A 22,936-nucleotide genomic window follows, 5' to 3' on the forward strand; every position below is an offset into this window, starting at 1 on the left:
TCCAGTCATTATCGGCGTAAAAACAACGCGACTGGTACTGCAATATTCGATAAATCATAATTCGGTGGTTCTGTAGAATTATAGATCAACAGATTTTTTCACGCGACCATAATCGTATTTGCGAAACTTGGCCGATTCAAATATTTGGGCGTAATGAAGTAGCGTTTTAGCCGAGGTGCCGGCCGGGGTGTGACTCAGAATGACAGGCAGCAGGGACTATAATAATAAATAGAAAATAATAATGAAATATACAAGAAGTTCGAAGTGAAGCGTGATTGTGAAATGACGGAATGCGATGATCGAAGATTCGATCGGAATTGTATGTCGACTGTAAATTATTACTTACGTAGCTAAACTGCTCGCGATCATCACCCAAATCATAAACAGAAAATTGGAGCAGATCTCTTCAAGACTAATATTCTGGTCGCAGATGTTTTCCGCGAAAAATTCACCAAGTGCTTTGAAGGAATTCATCGTGGAAGAACAATCGCATTACTATCTGTAATTGAAAATCTTTTAATCATTATATAATTCAATTGTAATTTTTCTTTGAGGTTTGAAACTTTTAAGGATTTTAGAAATGAATTAATATATTTTTAACAAATTTTTTTAACAATTTAAATTAACTTTAATAAATGTTTTAAGAGATATTTTAATTTTAACTCGTCGAAGATATCTTCTTAAAATTGAAATCAAAACTTGAATATGTACAATATAGAGAAACATGAAAAAAGTAAATTTGTAAACGTTTAGAATTAAAATTTTCGAAAATTTTATAAAGAAAGAATCTGTTGCACTTATAATTTATATTTTATTACATAAGACATATCTTCTTTTTCTTATTTTACCAGGAATTTGTTTGCCAGGAATTTGCATTCTGATTGATGAAAATAAGAATTGAGAAATAGTACATTAAATTAATAACATATAAAAAAGCATGAGCAATAAATGTGCACATCGATTAATCACAGTCTAATATTTTTTTGTGAAACGCTTATTCGATTTAAGTAGCTAATCAGTAATATCAATTTGATTATTACTAACATTATATTACTTATATTTTTTTTATATGCCATAACATTTACTTCTAATGCCGTTAACATTATTTTTCCTTTTTCAGATAACAGTTTACAAATTTTATCTGTAAAATAAAAGTACAAAAATGTGCTTTATTTTTTCATACTGTTTAAACTTTGTTATTACGTGAAATGGTTAAACTTGGTTATTACGTGATAATAAATTATATTCCGTGTAGAAAATTATTGATGCTAGTACATGAAATGAAATACTATTGACCACGATAAAGAATTTTAATGTTAAATTAACAGAAGGCAAGTATGTAAATAAATAACATAAGTAATATGTTTAAAAATTAACACAAAAGTGTAACACTTAAACTTTATCCGGAAATGAAGTTTATGTTAAATTAACATATTTATCATGTTAAATTTAATTAAAAGAAAATGTTATTCTTACATTTTTATGATCAATAATAGAAGAGATATGTCGATTTAACATATGGAAACTGTTATAGAGTTAAAAATAATACAACTTATCTGTTCATTTTAACATATATTTCATCAAAAATTTGTGGATTTACATATTAATTGTGTTGTTTTAAGACTCTTAGAAACGGTGAATATTAACTCAACGCAGAAATGTCAAAATAACGCAATGATAATATGTTATATTAACTATTAAGAGTATATTAAAAATTTAACATAAAAATTTTTATATACGAGAAAATTTTAACAGAAATACAAAATGTTTTTTACCGTGTAGGGTCCAAGCGTTCTATACCTACATCTACAGAAAAGATTTCTAAATTTAATGCTATCACACTTCAATCTATCATAAAATAAGATCGATATAGTGACAATCATATTTTTTATTAAAAAAAGAATATTTTAATCTTAAATGGAAAATTCTTAAATCTAGAATGAAATGATCCTGACATTGCAAAAGATGATAGACGCATATCAGTTTCGCGCAACTACTGACGCAAATATCAAATTATTCTAAGTGCAAGAATATATAGCTTAGATTTCTTTATATTATTCTTGTTTTCAGATTATAAAGACAATCTTATTTAATTCGAGAGAGAAAAATAAAAATTATTATTTTAGTTTTAAAATTGTTTCATTTTTATACTACATAAGATTATGACCGGATTAACTGTGTCAAGAATATTTTTCGTCTTGTTAGAAGAAATCCTTTCTGAGAATATAATAGAGCCCAGTCGATTTTAAGGCATATTAATTAAGTCCTTTTTAAAAAAAGGTTCCTTATTACTTTTTCTACACGGGATATCTTTTAACAGTATCCATTATATACTTTACCTTAAGCACACTACTAAATGGGATCAAGTATTGTATTGGACTCTGCATGTGATTTAGAAAGACGGCTGGCGCCAGACCGACCATCATTTGCACCATTTGAGCGATTTTCGGACGTTCTGATGCCATTATAAAAAAACTAGTTGTGCCCATAGAATGACCAATATATGTGTGCAATGGTTGGGATCTCATATTGGTGATAAATGTAATCATCGCGGGTAAATCATAGATGCCCATTTCATGAAAGCTAATGAAAAATTTATTCGATACACATGAAATATATAAATATGCATACGATCACACATATACAGAGAAAATAAATATAATTTGCATACATATATAGTATATAATATATAAAGTGTTATGTAAAAACAGAAATTAAAATTCTGCACAAAGAATGATTAAACTAAGAATCAAGAAAAAATAGCAAATGTATTATATTGGCATAAGAAGCAAGATATTTTGAAAACAATGCATTTTTGAAAATATAAATAAATATATATACAGGGTGGAGCATTTATAGTGACACAAGCAATTTTTTTCGAAAACGAAGCGAGATATAAAAAAATATTATATATACAGGGTGTCCCAGTTATCTTCCGTCATCTTTCAAAGACAGATTCCTGGAATCATTTGAAGACGACTTTTCCTCAGAAAATGTCAACAAAAGCCATCAATTTTTGCATGTTCCCGATTTTTGTCATCATATATCTTTGCAATTAAGTCTTAATATAAAACTCAACTAAAATAAACTCTATTTAAAATTAATCGAAGAATGTGGTTTTGTTAATATTTTATTTCTACAAAGCTTAGTTTACGAAAAACCCCATATTTCCAATCACTTATAATTCGAAAATTATTAGCCTCGACATTTTTGTTGAGGAAAAATCGTCTTCAGATATTCGTCCCAGGAATCTGTGTTTGAAAGATGACGGAAAATAACTGGGACACCCTGTATATATATACATATATGCATATAATAAGTTAAACAAATCCTTCCGTCAAATTAAAATAAATATTGCAAAAATTATTATTTTATTTTTATAGCATCATTACTCTTATTTTATGCTAGTATTTTATATTATATTATTTTATACCTGAAATTCCAAAATGTCGTATTCAAAGGAGACAGGAAAATATGCGCCTTCGAGTATGTATTACCTCGAAAATTACCCAACCAAACATCGTATCCCTGATCCGCTAATAAGTAAGCTAAAGTAAACATAAATATTGTATGTGTATTTATGATATTACTTACATTTTTATATCTCATATTATAACACAAACATTCAAATTTTTTGGCATTGTTGCGATAAAAACGAAATTAATGATATGATAACAGTTTTGTGATACATGTATGAATTCAAAAATCGATTGACGATCATACCGAATGCTTTGCCTTTGCCAAGAACAACCCAGTCAGCGGAGCTGCAGAAAAGACCATGCTGCACCAGCACGGGTAAAGAATCATTGCCACCTGGGATACGATGTAACGTCAAGAGATAGCCATCCTCCGTCATTACAACGTGAGATTCCGCGGGATAACCCGCTTTTCTGATCATCTCCGGCTGAAAAAGGACTTTGTAAGAAATAGGAAAAAATTATCTGGGAATAAATTCGAGCAACAAGAAATACATAATATATTTCTTTTTATAGGCATATGCATGCAGACATATATATTTCACGTTATTTTTCGTTTTAAAATAATGAAAGAAGAGAAATTTAATATTAATTGAACAGTATTAATAATTGAATATTAAATCAATTCTTCACACAAAAGCAACAAAAAAATATAAAAATACTCTTATATGTATTTTTAAAGATTATAATTAGTATAATTTTGCGGAACTATGCGATTTTCGTCTTGAATAAGAGAACGCGGCCAGTAACAGCAGATTACTTTTTATCACTTTCAACATTTAAGAAATTAATCGAATCGAGAATTAAAGAATTTAATCCTCGTTTTTTTATGAATGAAAACTTTCATTTACCGTATCGAGGATAGAATCAGTATTAAATTCGATTTTCGACTCATTCCAATTAGTCCATATTATTCTCCTAATGAGCACACTTATCTCAGAGGTCACATTTATCGGGGCCGCACTAAGATGACTACAAAACGGCAGCAAATACATAAGCCCGATCAATTTCATTTCGAAGAATAATTCAATAAACAGTAAAAGGAAACGGATAATTCGAGAGTTTTTTCGAGATATCGAGATATGTCGTAGAAAATAGAGTAGAACACGCGAAAGCGATATAGGTACTACTGCGCGACATAGATACTAACTGCTATTTACGCTGCGTACCATCATATTAGAATGAATCGTCATTTTATTATGCTTATTTTTATTAGCTAGAAAAAAAAGAATAAGAAAAAGATATTATTGTATTATTAATGAGTACAAAGGCATTTCGCAAAAAATATAAATTTATATGTAGCAGTTGTCCTTGTCCTCAATATTTGTACATATAGGATGACCAAATGATAAAGACGGAAGAGTAATAAAATGCGTAAAATTAAATTATAAAATAAATGTAAAATTAACGTAAAATTAAATTATGAGATAAAGATTTATTGCGATCTAAGCGAGAAATATATCGTGAGTCAGAGTGGAAAGCAGTTGTCGATCCGATTTTGTAGAGAGGAATCGTCCCTTTCACTCTTCTTCTAAATGGAGAAAAAATTGCCGTGATAGACAAAATAGTCCCGTCATATATAAATGCAAATTGGATCTTCTTCTTCCCGAATATCGAGCCAATTAACTCGTTACGTGTTCGATTATTATTCTTATTTATCGTTGCAATATTGATGGAAATAATATTTTGCATACTTTTATCCTGACTTTCGGGAAAACAACATTTATTTCGAAGCAAAGAAAGGTGTTTCCTCTAAATAAGAAACTTAAAATAAAAAGTACTGAATAATTAATACATTGCTCTCCTCTGTTACTGGCAACATGTCATATTAAAATTTAAATGTTATAGCTCATGTATACAAAATAAGTTGCCAAATTTACAACATAAAGTAAAAAACACGTATAAATGTGGACTAAATTATTTTTAATCCATTTTTAATGGATTGAACATTTATTTACTGTTCGAAAAATCTGCTGGTAATTCTTATCGCGCTTTTCGTTTTATTGCAATTTTCGAAAACTTCTGTCATAATCAAATATATATGTACATTTCATGTGTATAGAATGTCGTAATATTCTACATTTCATGTAGAATATATGTATATATATATATATATGTATATATATATATTTTTTTTTTTAATTTTATATATATATATATATATATATATATATATATATTATTAGTAATATTATTAATATATATTATATGTTTATATTTTAAATAAAATACGTAAACGTTTACTCTATTATATTCGAACAGTTTTTTTCACAACCAATTCGAATGATTGGTGTTATTGCCATCGTAATTACACAAAAATAGATCAATATGAATATGTATGATAAATTGCAAAAAAAATCGCTTTAAGAATTATATAAATTCATTTAACTTTCCATCTAAATTTCAGTTTCGAATTAAAAAGCGACGTTTTCAAGCATTTTTTCAGCTTTGGATATTAAGAAAAATCAATACTTTAGTTCTAATTTTAAGATTAGTTTTTGGTTTAGGTTAAGTTAGGTTAAGTTAGAATAAGATTATATTATATATTGTAAGAGATTGAAACCCTGAGGGGAACAATAAAATTCATACAAACAATACTTTAGTTCTAATTTCCATGAGTTATAAATAAGTTATAATTTCCATAAGTTATAAATAAGTTATAATTTCCATAAGTTATACATTTATCATTTTGAGAATTACATAGAGATTTTAATGTTTTTCGATTAAATCCATTTAATTCAAAATAATCTCTTGCACTTGGCTCAAGTGTAATAACATTTGCCAGCGCTGAATCGGAATGACCGCAAAATGTCACACTAAATACATATGTACAATCCCGATCAATCTCATCGATCGATAGAGTGATTGAAATAAAATTTGAAAAATAAAAAATTTAAAGAATAAAAAATTTTAAAAATGAACGATGTAAGAATTTTGCGACTTTATTGCCGAAGAAAATAAGTATAAAAGTAAAAGTAAGATAAATACAGCTGCTCGTAATAGTTAATTATTTAATGTTACAACAAATCTTTATTTTATGAACGAGTTTTTTTCATTAACTCTGAAAGAAAGAAAGAAATAATATTATTGTCTTATCAGCACTGAATCGGAATGACTGATATGTCACTAAATACATATACACGATCAATCTCATAGGATCGGTCGATAAAGTGATTCTATAAAAAATTTAAAAAATGGACGATGTAATAATTTTGCAACGCATTATCGAAGAAAATAAGTATAAAAGTAAAAAAGTTAAACACAATGGCTCATAATCATTAATTAATTAACATTATAATAAATCTTCATTTTATTAACGATTTTCTTTTATTATCGATGAGGAAATTAAAGAAATAATATTATCGTCTTATTAGCCATACAATCATAACGTATTTCGGAAAATGCATATTGCAGAAGGTAAGTTGCCGAAATTGCAATATAGAACAATAAAACTAACAGCAAGTACGTTACAATACAATATATACAATATATAAATTTGAGTATAATATTGTTTACTGCAGATTAAAAAAAAGGAGAAAATTAATTAATATTTTGATTACAAATGCATAGAAAGTGCATAAAAAAAACTTGCTGAAATATTATGTATTGTATAATTCGAAAAAAGTGTATACTGTAATCGCAAAAATAAAATTAAGTGACTCAAACACCATAATGAATATAATATTAAACATATAAAAAACCACAACATAGGTCTAATAATCATATATAAGACAAGACAGATGAAAAATAACTGGAAATTAGATGTTTTTAAATTAGTTGTTCCATCTGTAAATTATAAAAACAATGTTGCTCTCGAATCTTTAAACGCTTAATAAACATTTTTGGATATTGTAAATAATATTAAAATATTAGAAGTTTACGTTTCATTGAATGACCGATTACAATCATCAATATTACCGAAGATCTAGCGTATAAGATTTATCTTTAATTTTGATTGCTGACAATATTATTCCACTGATGTAACGTTGTTTGGATTTTCTCTTCTCATGATCTTGAGAATCTTGTCATATACGAGTTTTGATGCATCTTTAGCCCACATAAAATCCGCATGATTGAATTTGGACCATGGCACTTCGTACATATCCACTACATTTGGCAGTGAATGGTATAATCTTTTCACATCCTTGAAGAAATATTTTTGTGAGCTATCGTATGCGATTTCTTTTAAATTACCTCTCCAATCAAGTAATTTAAAATTCGATTTATATACAATCAAGTTTCCTTACTATTTACAATTCCATTATTTAAATAAATACCTATATTCCATTGCGTACCTCTGTGCTGATTATCCAGTCATTATCGGCGTAAAACAACGCGACTGGTACTGTAATATTCGATAAATCATAATTCGGTGGTTCTGTAGAATTATAGATCAACAGATTTTTTACGCGACCGTAATCGTATTTGCGAAACTTGGCCGATTCAAATATTTGGGCGTAATGAAATAGTGTTTTAGCCGAGGCGCCGGCCGGGGTGTGACTCAGAATGACAGGTAGCAGGGACTATAATAATAAATAGAAAATAATAATGAAATATACAAGAAGTTCGAAGTGAAGCGTGATTGTGAAATGACGGAATGCGATGATCGAAGATTCGATCGGAATTGTATGTCGACTGTAAATTATTACTTACGTAGCTAAACTGCTCGCGATCATCACCCCAAATCATAAACATAAAATTGGAGCAGATCTCTTCAAGACTAATATTCTGGTCGCAGATGTTTTCCGCGAAAAATCTCACCAAGTTGCTTTGAAGGAATTCATCATGGAAGAACAATCGCATTACTATCTGTAATTGAAAATCTTTTAATCATTATATAATTCAATTGTAATTCTTCTTTGAGCGTTTGAAACTTTTAACGATTTTGGAAATGAATTAATATATTTTTAACAAATTTTTTTAACAATTTAAATTAACCTTAATAAATGTTTCAAGAGATATTTTAATTTTAACTCGTCGAAGATAACTTCTTAAAATTGAAACCAAAAATTGAATATGTACAATATAGAGAAACATGAAAAAAGTAAATTTGTAAACGTTTAGAATTAAAATTTTCGAAAATTTTATAAAGAAAGAATCTGTTGCACTTATAATTTATATTTTATTACATAAGACATATCTTCTTTTTCTTATTTTACCAGAAATTTGTCTGCCAGGAATTTGCATTCTGATTGATGAAAATAAGAATTGAGAAATAGTACATTAAATTAATAACATATAAAATAGCATGAGCAATAAATGTGCACATCGATCAATCACAGTCTAATATTTTTTTGTGGAACGCTTATTTGATTTAAGTAGCTAATCAGTAATATCAATTTGATTATTACTAACATTATATTACTTATATTTTTTTATATACCATTACATTTACTTCTAATGCCGTTAACATTATTTTTCCTTTTTCAGATAACAGTTTACAAATTTTATCTGTAAAATAAAAGTACAAAAATGTGCTTTATTTTTTCATATTGTTTAAACTTTGTTATTACGTGAAACGGTTAAACTTTGTTATTACGTGATAATAAATTATATCCCGTGTAGAAAATTATTAATGCTAGTACATGAAACTATTGGCCCCGATAAGGAATTTTAATGTTAATTTAACGGAAGGCAAGTATGTAAATAAATAACACAAGTAATATGTTTAAAAATTAACACAAAAATGTAACACTTAAACTTTATCTGGAAATAAAGTTTATGTTAAATTAATATATTTATAATGTTAAATTTAATTAAAAGAAAATGTTATTCTTACATTTTTATGATCAATAACAGAAGAGATGTGTCGATTTAACATATGGAAACTGTTATAGAGTTAAAAATAATACAACTTATCTGTTCATTTTAACATATAAATTCATCAAAAATTCGTGGATTTACATATTAATTGTGTTGTTTTAAGACTCTTAGAAACGGTGAATATTAACTCAATGCAGAAATGTCAAAATAACGCAATGATAATATGTTATATTAACATAAGAGTATGTTAAAAATTTAACATAAAAATTTTTCCACGAGAAAATTTTAACAGAAATACAAAATGTTTTTTACCGTGTAGGGTCCAAGCGTTCTATACCTACATCTACAGAAAAGATTTCCAAATTTAATGCTATCACACTTCAATCTATCATAAAATAGGATCGATATAGTGACAATCATATTTTTTATTAAAAAAAGAATATTTTAATCTTAAATGGAAAATTCTTAAATCTAGAATGAAATGATCCTGACACTATCTGCAAAAGATGATAGACGCATATCAGTTTCGCGCAACTACTGACGCAAATATCAAATTATTCTAAGTGCAAGAATATATAGCTTAGATTTCTTTATATTATTCTTGTTTTCAGATTATAAAGACAATCTTATTTAATTCGAGAGAGAAAAATAAAAATTATTATTTTAGTTTTAAAATTGTTTCATTTTTATACTACATAAGATTATGACCGGATTAACTGTGTCAAGAATATTTTTCGTCTTGTTAGAAGAAATCCTTTCTGAGAGGATAGTAAAGCCCAGTCGATTTTAAGGCATATTAATTAAGTCCTTTTTAAAAAAAGGTTCCTTATTACTTTTTCTACACGGGATATCTTTTAACAGTATCACCATTATATACTTTACCTTAAGCACACTACTAAATGGGATCAAGTATTGTATTGGATTCTGCATGTGATTTAGAAAGACAGCTGGCGCCAGACCGACCATCATTTGCACCATTTGAGCGATTTTCGGATGTTCTGATGCCATTATAAAAAAACTAGTTGTGCCCATAGAATGACCAATATATGTGTGCAATGGTTGGGATCTCATATTGGTGATAAATGTAATCATCGCGGGTAAATCATAGATGCCCATTTCATGAAAGCTAATGAAAAATTCATTCGATACACATGAAATATATTTATAAATATGCATACGATCACACATATACAGAGAAAATAAATATAATTTGCATACATATATAGTATATAATATATAAATTGTTATGTAAAAATAGAAATTAAAATTCTGCACAAAGAATGATTAAACTAAAAATCAAGAAAAAATAGCAAATGTATTATATTGGCATAAGAAGCGAGATATTTTGAAAACAATGCATTTTCGAAAATATAAATAAATATATATACAGGGTGGAGCATTTATAGTGACACAAGCAATTTTTTTCGAAAACGAAGCGAGATATAAAAAAATATTATATATACAGGGTGTCCCAGTTATCTTCCGTCATCTTTCAAAGACAGATTCCTGGAATCATTTGAAGACGACTTTTCCTCAGAAAATGTCAACAAAAGCCATCAATTTTTGCATGTTCCCGATTTTTGTCATCATATATCTTTGCAATTAAATCTTAATATAAAACTCAACTAAAGTAAACTCTATTTAAAATTAATCGAAGAATGTGGTTTTGTTAATATTTTATTTCTACAAAGCTTAGTTTACGAAAAACCCCATATTTCCAATCACTTATAATTCGAAAATTATTAGCCTCGACATTTTTGTTGAGGAAAAATCGTCTTCAGATATTCGTCCCAGGAATCTGTGTTTGAAAGATGACGGAAAATAACTGGGACACCCTGTATATATATACATATATGCATATAATAAGTTAAACAAATCCTTCTGTCAAATTAAAATAAATATTGCAAAAATTATTATTTTATTTTTATAGCATCATTACTCTTATTTTATGCTAGTATTTTATATTATATTATTTTATACCTGAAATTCCAAAATGTCGAATTTAAAGGAGACAGGAAAATATGCGCCTTCGAGTATGTATTACCTCGAAAATTACCCAACCAAACATCATATCCTTGATCCGCTAATAAGTAAGCTAAAGTAAACATAAATATTGTATCTGTGTATTTATCATATTACTTACATTTTTATATATCATATTATAACACAAACATTCAAATTTTTTGGCATTGTTGCGATAGAAGCGAAATTAATGATGTGATAACAGTTTTGTGATACATGTATGAATTCAAAAATCGATTGACGATCATACCTAATGCTTTGCTTTTGCCAAGAATAATCCAGTCAGCGGAGCTGCATAAAAGACCATGCTGCACAAGAACGGGTAAAGAATTGTTGCCACCTGGGATACGATGTAACGTCAAGAGATAGCCATCCTCCGTCATTACAACGTGAGATTCCGCGGGATAACCCGCTTTTCTTATCATCTCCGGCTGAAAAAGGACTTTGTAAGTAATAGGAAGAAATTATCCGGGAATAAATTTGAGCAACAAGAAATACATAATATATTTCTTTTTATAGGCATGCAGACATATATATTTCGCGTTATTTTACGTTTTAAAATAATGAAAGAAGAGAAATTTAATATTAATTGAACAGTATTAATAATTGAATATTAAATCAATTCTTCACACAAAAGCAACAAAAAAATATAAAAATACTCTTATATGTATTTTTAAAGACTATAATTACTATAATTTTGCGGAACTATGCGATTTTCGTCTTGAATAAGAGAACGCGGCCAGTAACAGCAGATTACTTTTTATCACTTTCAACATTTAAGAAATTAATCGAATCGAGAATTAAAGATTTTAATCCTCGTTTTTTATGAATGAAAACTTTCATTTACCGTATCGAGAATAGAATCAGTATTAAATTCGATTTTCGACTGATTCCAATTAGTCCATATTATTCTCCTAATGAGCATACTTATCTCAGAGATCACATTTATCGAGGCCGCACTAAGATGACTACAAAACGGCAGCAAATACATAAGCCCGATCAATTTCATTTCGAAGAATGATTCAATAAACAGTAAAAGAAAACGGATAATTCGAGAGTTTTTTCGAGATATCGAGATGTGTCATCGAAAATCGAGCAGAACACGCGAAAGCGATATGGGTACTACTGCGCGACATAGATACATAGATACTGCCATTTACCCTGCGTACCATATTAGAATGTGTCGACATTTTATTATGCTTATTTTAATTAGCTAGAAAAACAAGAAGAAAAAAAAATTGTATTATTAATGAGTACAAAGGCATTTCGCAAAAAATATAAATTTATATGTAGCAGTTGTCCTTGTCCTCAATATTTGTACATATAGGATGACCAAATGATAAAGACGGAAGAGTAATAAAATGCGTAAAATTAAATTATAAAATAAATGTAAAATTAACGTAAAATTAAATTATGAGATAAAGATTTATTGCGATCTAAGCGAGAAATATATCGTGAGTCAGAGTGGAAAGCAATTGTCGATCCGATTTTGTAGAGAGGAATCGTCCCTTTCACTCTTCTTCTAAATGGAGAAAAAATTGCCGTGATAGACAAAATAGTCCCGTCATATATAAATGCAAATTGGATCTTCTTCTTCCCGAATATCGAGCCAATTAACTCGTTACGTGTTCGATTATTATTCTTATTTATCGTTGCAACATTGATGGAAATAATATTTTGCATACTTTTATCCTGACTTTCGGGAAAACAACATTTATTTCGAAGCAAAGAAAGGTGTTTCCTCTAAATAAGAAACTTAAAATAAAAAGTACTGAATAATTAATACATTGCTCTCCTCTGTTACTGGCAACATGTCATATTAAAATTTAAATGTTATAGCTCATGTATACAAAATAAGTTGCCAAATTTAGAACATAAAGTAAAAAACACGTATAAATGAGGACTAAATTATTTTTAATCCATTTTTAATGGATTTGAAATGGATTTGAACATTTATTTACTGTTCGAAAAATCTGCTGGTAATTCTTATCGCGCTTTTCGTTTTATTGCTATTTTCGAAAACTTCTGTCAAAATCAAATATATATGTACATTTCATGTATATAGAATGTCGTAATATTTTACATTTCATGTAGAATATATGTATATATATATATATATATATTTTTTTTTTAATTTTATATATATATATATATATTATTAGTAATATTATTAATATATATTATATGTTTATATTTTAAATAAAATTACGTAAACGTTTACTCGATTATATTCGAACAGTTTTTCTCACAACCAATTCGAATGATTGGTGTTATTGCCGTCGTAATTATACAATAGTAGATCAATATGAATATGTATGATAAATTGCAAAAAAAATCGCTTTAAGAATTATATAAATTCATTTAACTTTCCGTCTAAATTTCAGTTTCGAATTAAAAAGCGACGTTTTCACAAGCATTTTTTCAACTTTGAATATTTAGAAAAATCAATACTTTAGTTCTAATTTTAAGATTAGTTTTTGGTTTAGGTTAAGTTAGGTTAAGTTAGAATAAGATTATACAGGTTTTTATTTAATATTTCGTTAATTATTGCGACAATCCCAAAACAATGCAGGTCATTCCTTCTTAATTCGAGCCAATCTACTTATTTATTTCATTTTGGTCGAAAATCGACGGACACTCTGTATATTGTAAGAGATTGTAACCCTCAGGGGAAATTCATACATACAATACTTTAGTATTGTAAGTTTTCCTTTAGTTCTAATTTCCATAAGTTATAAATAAGTTATAATTTCCATAAGTTATGCATTTATCATTTTGAGAATTACATAGAGATTTTAATGTTTTTCGATTAAATCCAGTTAATTCAAAATAATCTCTTGCACTTGGCTCAAGTGTAATAACATTTGCCAGCGCTGAATCGGAATGACCGCAAAATGTCACACTAAATACATATGTACAATCCCGATCAATCTCATCGATCGATAGAGTGATTGAAATAAAATTTAAAAAATAAAAAATTTAAAGAATAAAAAATTTAAAAAATGAACGATGTAAGAATTTTGCGACTTTATTATCGAAGAAAATAAGTATAAAAGTAAAAGTAAGATAAATACAGCTGCTCCTAATAGTTAATTATTTAATGTTACAATAAATCTTTATTTTATGAACGAGTTTTTTTCATTAACTCTGAAAGAAAGAAAGAAATAATATTATTGTCTTATTAACCATATAATCGTAACGTATTTCGGAAAATGCATATTGCAGAAGGTAAATTGCCGAAATTGCAATATAGAACAATAAAACAACAAGTACGTTACAGCAAGTACGTTACAATACAATATATACAATATATAAATTTGAGTATAATACTGTATTGTTTACTGCAGATTAAAAAAAAGCAGAAAATTAATTAATATTTACATTACAAATGGATAGAAAGTGCATAAAAAAAACTTGCTGAAATATTACGTATCGTATAATTCGAAAAAAGTGTATACTGTAATCGCAAAAATAAAATTAATTGACTCAAACACCATAATGAATATAATATTAAATATATAAAAAATCACAACATAGGTCTAATAATCATATATAAGACAAGACAGATGAAAAATAACTGGAAATTAGATGTTTTTAAATTAGTTGTTCTATCTGTAAGTTATAAAAACAATGTTATCCTCGAATCTTTAATTGCTTAAACATTTTTGGATATTATAAATAATATTAAGATATTAGAAGTTTACGTTTCATTGAATGACCGATTACAATCATCAATATTACCGAAGATCTAGCGTGTAAGATTTATTTTTAATTTTGATTGCTGACAATATTATTCCACTGATGTAACGTTGTTTGGATTTTCTCTTCTCATGAGCTTGAGAATCCTGTCGTATACGAGTTTTGACGTATCTTTAGCCCACATAAAATCCACATGATTGAATTTGGACCACGGCACTTCGTACATATCCACTACATTTGGCAGTGAATGGTATAATCTTTTCACATCCTTGAAGAAATATTTTTGTGAGCTATCGTATGCGATTTCTTTTAAATTACCTCCCCAATCAAGTAATTTAAAATTCTATTTATATATAGTCAAGTGATTCCTTACTATATACAGCGTGTCCCAAAAGTCCCGGACTGGTCGAATATTTCATAAACTGTGCACTTTAGAGAGAAATGTTTCAGACAAAAGTTGTATGGCTTGAAAGGGGCCATCAGACAGTGGCAATGATTTGACATGGGAGAGTCATTTGAAAGTTACGTGAAGATCACCGACAATTTCTTAAATGGAACGCTCTATTTTTTATTACATATTCGTGTAGCTTATCTCGGGAGCTTTCCAAAATACTATAATTAAATATTTATTTATTGAGTACTTTTCGAGTTATGAGGCTTGAAATCATTTCTTAATTTTACATAAAATATCTTGTAAAATATTCATTTTTCGATTATCTTACCTTAGTAATTTTATGTACAAAATAATGAGAGGAATCAATTGGTGTAAAGAAAACACATAATTGTTTTAAAAAAAAAAATGTAATTGTTAATTGCAAATTACATATTTTTTTCTTAAAAACAATTATGTTTTTTCTTTACACCAATTGATTGTGTAAGAAAACGGAAAACTGATCTGAACTGGGAATAATTTGAGCAACACGAAATGCATAATATATTTATTATTATAGGCATATGCATGCAAACATACAAATTTCACATTATTTTGAAATAAAAAAAGAAGGAAAATTTAATGTTAATTGATCAATATTAATAATTAAATATTAAATCAACTTTCCCAAAGCAACAAAAATATATAAAAATACTATTCTATGTATTTTTAAAGACTACGATATAGTATAATTTTGCGGAACTATGCGGTTTTCGTTCTGAATAAGATAACGCGAACAATAACAGCAGATTACTTTTTGTCATTTTCAACAACATTAAAAAAATTAATCGGAACATTAAAGATCCTCTATTTGATTTTCGTTTCTATGAACGAAAACTTCAATTACCGTGTCGAGAGTGGAATCAGGATTTAATTCGATGTTCGACTGATTTCAATTAGTCCACATTATATTCTCAATGAGCATATTTATCTCATCGGTCCCATTTATCAGGGTTGCACTAAGATAACTACAAAACGACAGGAAATACATGAGCCCGATCAATTTCATTTTAATGAATGCTTCAATAAACAGTAAAGGAAAGCGGATAATTTCAGGAGTTTTTCGAAATATCGAAATATAATATATGTCGTTGAGTATTAAGCTGAAAACGCGAAAGCGATATAGGTACTACTGCACGATATAAATACTAACTGCATTTAACACTTTGCATACCATTATATTAGAATGAATCATTATTGTATTTATGACTACTTTTTATCAGCTCGCAAAAAATAATAAGAAAAGTATTATTAAAGTATTATTAATCATGTGAGCACAAAGAAATTTCAAGAGAAATATAAATTTATATATAAGCGGTTATTCTTGTCCTCAAAATGTGTACATATAGAGTGAACAAATGATAAAGACAAAAGAGTAATAAAATGAAAGAGTAATAAAATTAAATTATAAAATAAATGTAAAATTAACGTAAAATTAAATTATAAAATAAAGAATTTTTGTGATCTGAGCGAGAAGTATCGTGTGTCAGAGTGGAAAGCGGTTGTCGATTCGATTTTGTAGAGAGAAGTCGTCCCTTTCGGTACTTCTTCTCAATAGAGGTTCTTACGAGAATATTGCGGTGATAGAAAAAGCAGTACCATCACTTATAAATACAAAATGAATCTTTTTGTTCCCGAATACCGAAAAATTAATTCGATATATGTTCGATTATTACTATTATTTATCGTTGCTACGTTGATAGAGATAATATTTTGCATACTTTTATCCTGGCTTTCGAGAAAACAACATTCATTTCGAAAGCAAAGGAAAGGAGTTTTCAACTCAAAGTACATTGCCTTCCCTTGTTACTGCCAACATGTCATATTTAAATTTAAATGTTATTGCATATGTATACAAGATAAATTGCCAAATTTACAGCATAAAGTCAAAAACGCGTATATATGAGGACTAAATGATTTTTAATTCTTGGATTCAACTTTTATCTGCTACGAAAAATTTGTTGCTAGTTCTTATGTCGCTTTCTATCTGTTTTATTGCAATTTTCGAAAACTTCTGCCGAAATTAAATATATATGTACATTTTATGTAGAATATGTATATATGTATATATTCTTTATAAAATTATATATACATTTAATCGATTATATTTGAACAATTTTTCTTATAGCAAATTCACATGATTCGAATAACTTCTCTGATAATTATACAAAGGTAGATACATATGCATATGTATGATAAATCGCAAAATAGAATCGCTTGAGGAATTATATAAATTTAATTAACTTTTCGCCTAAATTTCAGTTTTGAATTAAAAAGCGGGAATTGTTTTCAAGCATTTCTTAATAGCATTTAAAGAAAACTAAGAAAAATAAAAGTTCTAGAAAAATAAATTTAATTTAAAAAGAAAATTAAAAGTCTAAGAAAAATTTTAGTTCTCATTTCAATGAGATATAAAAATGCACTTACCGTTTTGAGATTTACATATAGATTTTAATATCAGTCAAATCCAGTTAATTCAAGATATTTTCTTGCCCTTGTTCGAGTGTAATAACATTTACCATTTTTGAATCGGAACGACCGCAAAATGACACTAAATACAAATACACAATTAATCTCACAACATCGATCGATAGAGTGATTCAATAAAAAAAATGTAATGTGAATAAAGAGTTTTGCGATGTATTATCGAAGAAAATAAGAATAAAAGTAAAAGTGATAAATACAACTACGTGTAACAGTTGGGCACTTATTATATCACTTAGTGTTACAACAAATCTTTATTGGTGATTTTCTTGTATTAATTATAAGGTAAAGAAAGAAATAATATTATCGTCTTATTAGCCATACAATCATAACATATTTCGGAAAATGTATATTGTAGAAGGTAAATTACCGAAATTGCAATAAAGAACATTAAACTACCAACAAGTACATTACCATATAATATATATAATATATAAGTTTATATGTATAATATTGTATTGTTTAACAATTTTCAAAAATATCCAAGAAAATTAATTATTTTTATTACAAACGGATAGAAATTATATATATAAAAAAAATTGGTGAAGTATTTTGCATCGTATTATGTGTCGTATAATTCAGAAAATATGTACACTGTAATCGTAAAAATAGAATCAAATGACTCAAACACCAAAATGAATATAATATTAAACATCTAAAACAATAGGTCTAATAATCATATATAGGACAAGACAAGTGAAAAATAACTGGCAATTAAATGTTTCTAAATTAGTTGTTTCATCTACGAGTTATAAAAACAATTTTGCTTCCGATGAACGCTTAGTAAACATTTTTAGATGTTGTAAAGAATACTAAGATATTATATTAATAAGTTTACATTTGATTGAGTGAATGATTATAATCATCACATTACAACATTACTGAAAATCTAGAGTGTAACATTTAGCTTTAATTTTGATTGTTGACAATATTATTTGATTGATGTAACGTTTTTTGGATTTTCTCCTTTCATGATCTTGAGAATCATATCGTATACGAGTTTTGGCGCATCTTTTGCCCATATAAAATCCATATGATTAAATTTGGACCACGGCACTTTGTACATATCCACATTGGGCAGTGAATGGTACAACCTTTTCACATCCTTGAAGATATATTTTTGTATCGCATGCGATTTCTTTTAAATTACCTTTCCAATTAAGTAATTTAATATTGGATTTATAATATATTTATAGTCAAGTAATTTCTTCCGACATACATTTCCATTATTTAAATAAATACCTATTTTCCATTACTTACCTCTGTGTCAACTATCCAGTCATTATCGGCGTAAAACAACGCGATTGGTACTGTGGTATTCGATAAATTATAATTTGGTGGTTCCGTCGAATTATAAATCAATAGATTTCTCTCGCGACCGTAATTGTATTTGCGAAATTTGCCTGATTCAAATACCTGGATGAAATGCAGAATAGTCTTAGTCGAGCTGCCGGCCGGGAAATTTTTCAAGATGACAGGCAGTAGAGTCTAACAATAGATGAAAAATAATAATGATATATATGAAGTTTCATCTGAAGTGATCACGCGATCGTGACATCATCACGAAATGTAGTGTTCAAAGATTCGATCGGAGATGTATTTCAACAGTAAATTATTATTACTTACATTGTTAAATTGCTCGCAATCATCACCCCAGATCATAGACAGCATATTGGAACAAAATTCAATGTTCTGGTCACAGATATCTTCCAAAAGAAATCTTACAGAATCACCGAGGAATTCATCGTGAAAGAACAATTGCATCGCCAACTGCAAATATCTTAAATATCTTAATAACAATGTAATTTATTGCAAATTTTGTAACTTTTCATGTCCGAGTTTTCTTTTAATTTTGAGAATAAATTAATAAATTTTTAATCAATTTTTTAAATTTATTAAAATAATTTATAAAAGTCATTACAAATTTAATTTTTAATCGTCAGAGAATGTCTTAAAATTATAATTGTAATCCAAAATTGAATATATACAGCATAAACAAACAAAATGTGAAGCAAGTGAAAAATATGTAAGATTTTAAATGTTCAGAATTAATTTCCTCAAAGGAAGTTTTATTAAAAAAGCAATCTAGTGCATTTATCATTGATTTTATTGTCAGACAAATTTTCTATTTTGCCAGAAATTTGTTTCTTTCTATTGATAGCATAAGAATTGAAAAATAATACATTATAATGTTATTAACATAAAGTGAATATGTGATTGTGTTTATTTATTGCTTACAATAAAATAATGTAAGCAATAAATGAGCACATCGATCAATCATAGTCAAGTAATAATATGAATTGACTATTAAATTTAAATAGCTAATATATCAGAAATATCGATTTGGTTATTGCTATTGTCATATTTCTTACATTGTTTATGTGCCATAACATTTATTTCTAACGTTGTTAACATTATTTTTCCTTTTTTAAATAACAGTTTACAAAACTATATCTCTAATAAAAAAGTACTTTATTTGAAGATGTACTTAATTTTTTCGCATTGTTTTAAATAATTATTACATGATAGTAAAAATTAAGTGTATATCTTTTAATACTGTATCACATTATATTACTTTACCTTAAGCTCATTTTGAAATGGGTAGAAGTATTGTATCGGACTCTGCATGTGGTTTTTAAAGACTGCTGGTGCGAGACTGATCATCTTTTGCACCATTTGCGCGATTTCCGGACTCTCTGATGCCATTATGAAAAAACTATTTGCGCCCATTGAGTGACCAATATATGTATGCAATAGTTGGGATCTCATATTCGTGATAAATGTGATCATTGCTGGTGAATCATAGATGCCCATTTCGTTGTAACTAATGAGAATTCAATTGATATATCATAAAATATATAAATATGCACACGATCACTGTCGCGATCACACATATATAGAGAAAATAAATATATTATATACGTAAGTATATAAAATATCAAGTGTTGCATAAAAGCAGAAACTAAAATTTTGCGCAAAAAATGATTTATCAACAATCAAGAAGAAAAGCAATATACATATTGACACAATAAAATGTAAGTTATCTTACAAATAATGCATTCTCGAAAAAATAAGAACGTTTATATAAATGTAACAAATTTTTGCGTATAACATCAAATTATAACCGATATTGTAACAATTATTACTATCTTATTTTCATAACACAACATTATTTTTATTTTACGCTGGTACCTGAAATCCCAAAATGTCGGATTCGACGGAGAGAGAGAAACATGTGCCCTCGAGTAAATATTACCACGAAAATTTCCTAACCAAACATCATATCCCTGATCTGCTAATAGGTAAGCTAAAATTCAAGAAAATTGATTACAATATTTAACATATCACTTTCTATATCTTTATACATATCAGATACATATAAGTATACATATAAGATTAAATTTCAAATTTTGTAACATTTTTATGATTAAGGCGTAATTGACGGTATGATTTTATGATACATATATAATTTCAAAAATTGATTGACGATCGTACCGAATGCTTTGTCTTTGCCAAGAACAACCCAGTCAGCGGAACTGCAGAAAAGACCATGCTGCAGCAGCACGGGTAAGGAATCGTTGCCACCTGGGATACGATGTAACGTCAAGAGATAGCCATCCTCCGTCATTACAACGTGAGATTCCGCAGGATAACCCGCTTTTCTTATCATCTCTGGCTGCAAAAAGACTGTATAAGAAAAAGGAAAAACCGATCTGAACTGGGAATAAATATGAGTAACACGAAATGCATAATATATTTATTTTTATGCATTAACACGCAGACATACATAATTCACGTTATTTTACATTTCAAAATAAAAAAGTAAAAGAAATTTAATGTTAATTGACCAGTATTAATAATTAAATATTAAATTAACTCTCCAAAAGCGACAAAAATATATAAAAATATTAATATATGTATTTTCAAAGATTATAATACAGTATAATTTTGCGAAATTATGCCATTTTCATTCTGAATAAGAGAACGCGGCCAGTAGCAGCAGATTACTTTTTATCGATTTCAACAACATTGAAGAAATTAATTGAAACATTAAAGATTTTAATCCTCATTTCTATTCTTCATTGAACGAAAACTTTATTTACCGTGTTGAGAATGGAATCAGGATTCAATTTGATGTTGGACTGATTCCAATTGGACCATATTATTCTTCTAATGAGCATACTTATCTCAGAGATCACATTTATCGGAGCCGCACTAAGATGACTAAAAAATAACAGCGAATACATGAGCCCGATCAATTTCATTTTATCAAATAAATGATTCAATAAACAGAGAAAGGAAACGAATAATTAGAAAGTTTTTCGGAGTATCGAGATATATATCGTTGAAAATTAAGCAGAACACGCGAAAATGATATAGACGCTACTGCGCGACATAAATACTAACTGCTTTTCACACGTTGCGTATCACCATATTAGAATGAATTGTCATTTTATTATGTCATTATTATTTTATTATGAATTGTCATTGCATTATGTCATTGTAATTGCCATTGTATTTATAATTGTGTATTGTTTATTAGCTGACAAAAAAGAATAAAGAAAAGATATTATTGCATTATTAGTTATACGAGCACAAAGGCATTTCGAAAAAAAATATAAATTTATACGTAAACAATTCTATCTTTGTCCTTAATATGTGTACATATTGGATGGCTAAATGAAAAGGCAGAAAGATAATAAAATGCGTAAAATTAAATTATAAAATAAATGTAAAATTAACATATAATTAAATTATAAGATAAAGATTTATTGTGATCTGAACGACAAGTATCGTGTGTCAGAGTGAAAAGGCGGTTGTCGCTTCGATTTTGTAGATAGGAATCGTCCCTTTCAGTACTTCTTCTATATAGAGATTCTTTCGAGAAAATTGCCGTGATAGAAAAAACCATCATATATAAATACAAAATGGATCTTCTTGCTCCCGAATACCGGGCAAATTAATTTGATATATATTCGATTATTACTAATATTTATTGTTACTAAATTTGATGGAGATAATATTTTGCAAACTGTTGTCCTGACTTTCGGAAAACAACATT

General features: G+C 27.8%; 1 protein-coding gene and 1 pseudogene across 1 annotated transcript; both read right to left on the minus strand.

Annotated features, from left to right (window-relative positions):
- Position 1: 1 nt before the first annotated feature.
- Positions 2–4,628, minus strand: LOC112638149 (annotated as a pseudogene).
- A 2,754-nt stretch (positions 4,629–7,382) lies between these two features.
- On the minus strand, positions 7,383–22,264 carry LOC105247984 (lipase 3-like). Its single transcript, XM_025409257.1, has 12 exons — positions 21,978–22,264; positions 21,370–21,550; positions 21,067–21,181; positions 20,455–20,698; positions 19,501–19,644; positions 19,291–19,362; positions 11,512–11,692; positions 11,220–11,334; positions 10,122–10,365; positions 8,130–8,285; positions 7,772–7,999; positions 7,383–7,620 (listed from the first exon to the last, which is right to left on the minus strand). Exons 1-12 carry the CDS (start codon positions 22,137–22,139, stop codon positions 7,444–7,446), a joined length of 2,019 nt encoding a protein of 672 aa, XP_025265042.1. The 5' UTR covers positions 22,140–22,264; the 3' UTR covers positions 7,383–7,443.
- Positions 22,265–22,936: the final 672 nt, after the last annotated feature.

This window comes from Camponotus floridanus, unplaced genomic scaffold (assembly GCF_003227725.1).
Source record: "Camponotus floridanus strain SB8 unplaced genomic scaffold, Cflo_v7.5 scaffold250, whole genome shotgun sequence".
NCBI classification, from domain to species: Eukaryota; Metazoa; Arthropoda; class Insecta; order Hymenoptera; family Formicidae; genus Camponotus; species Camponotus floridanus.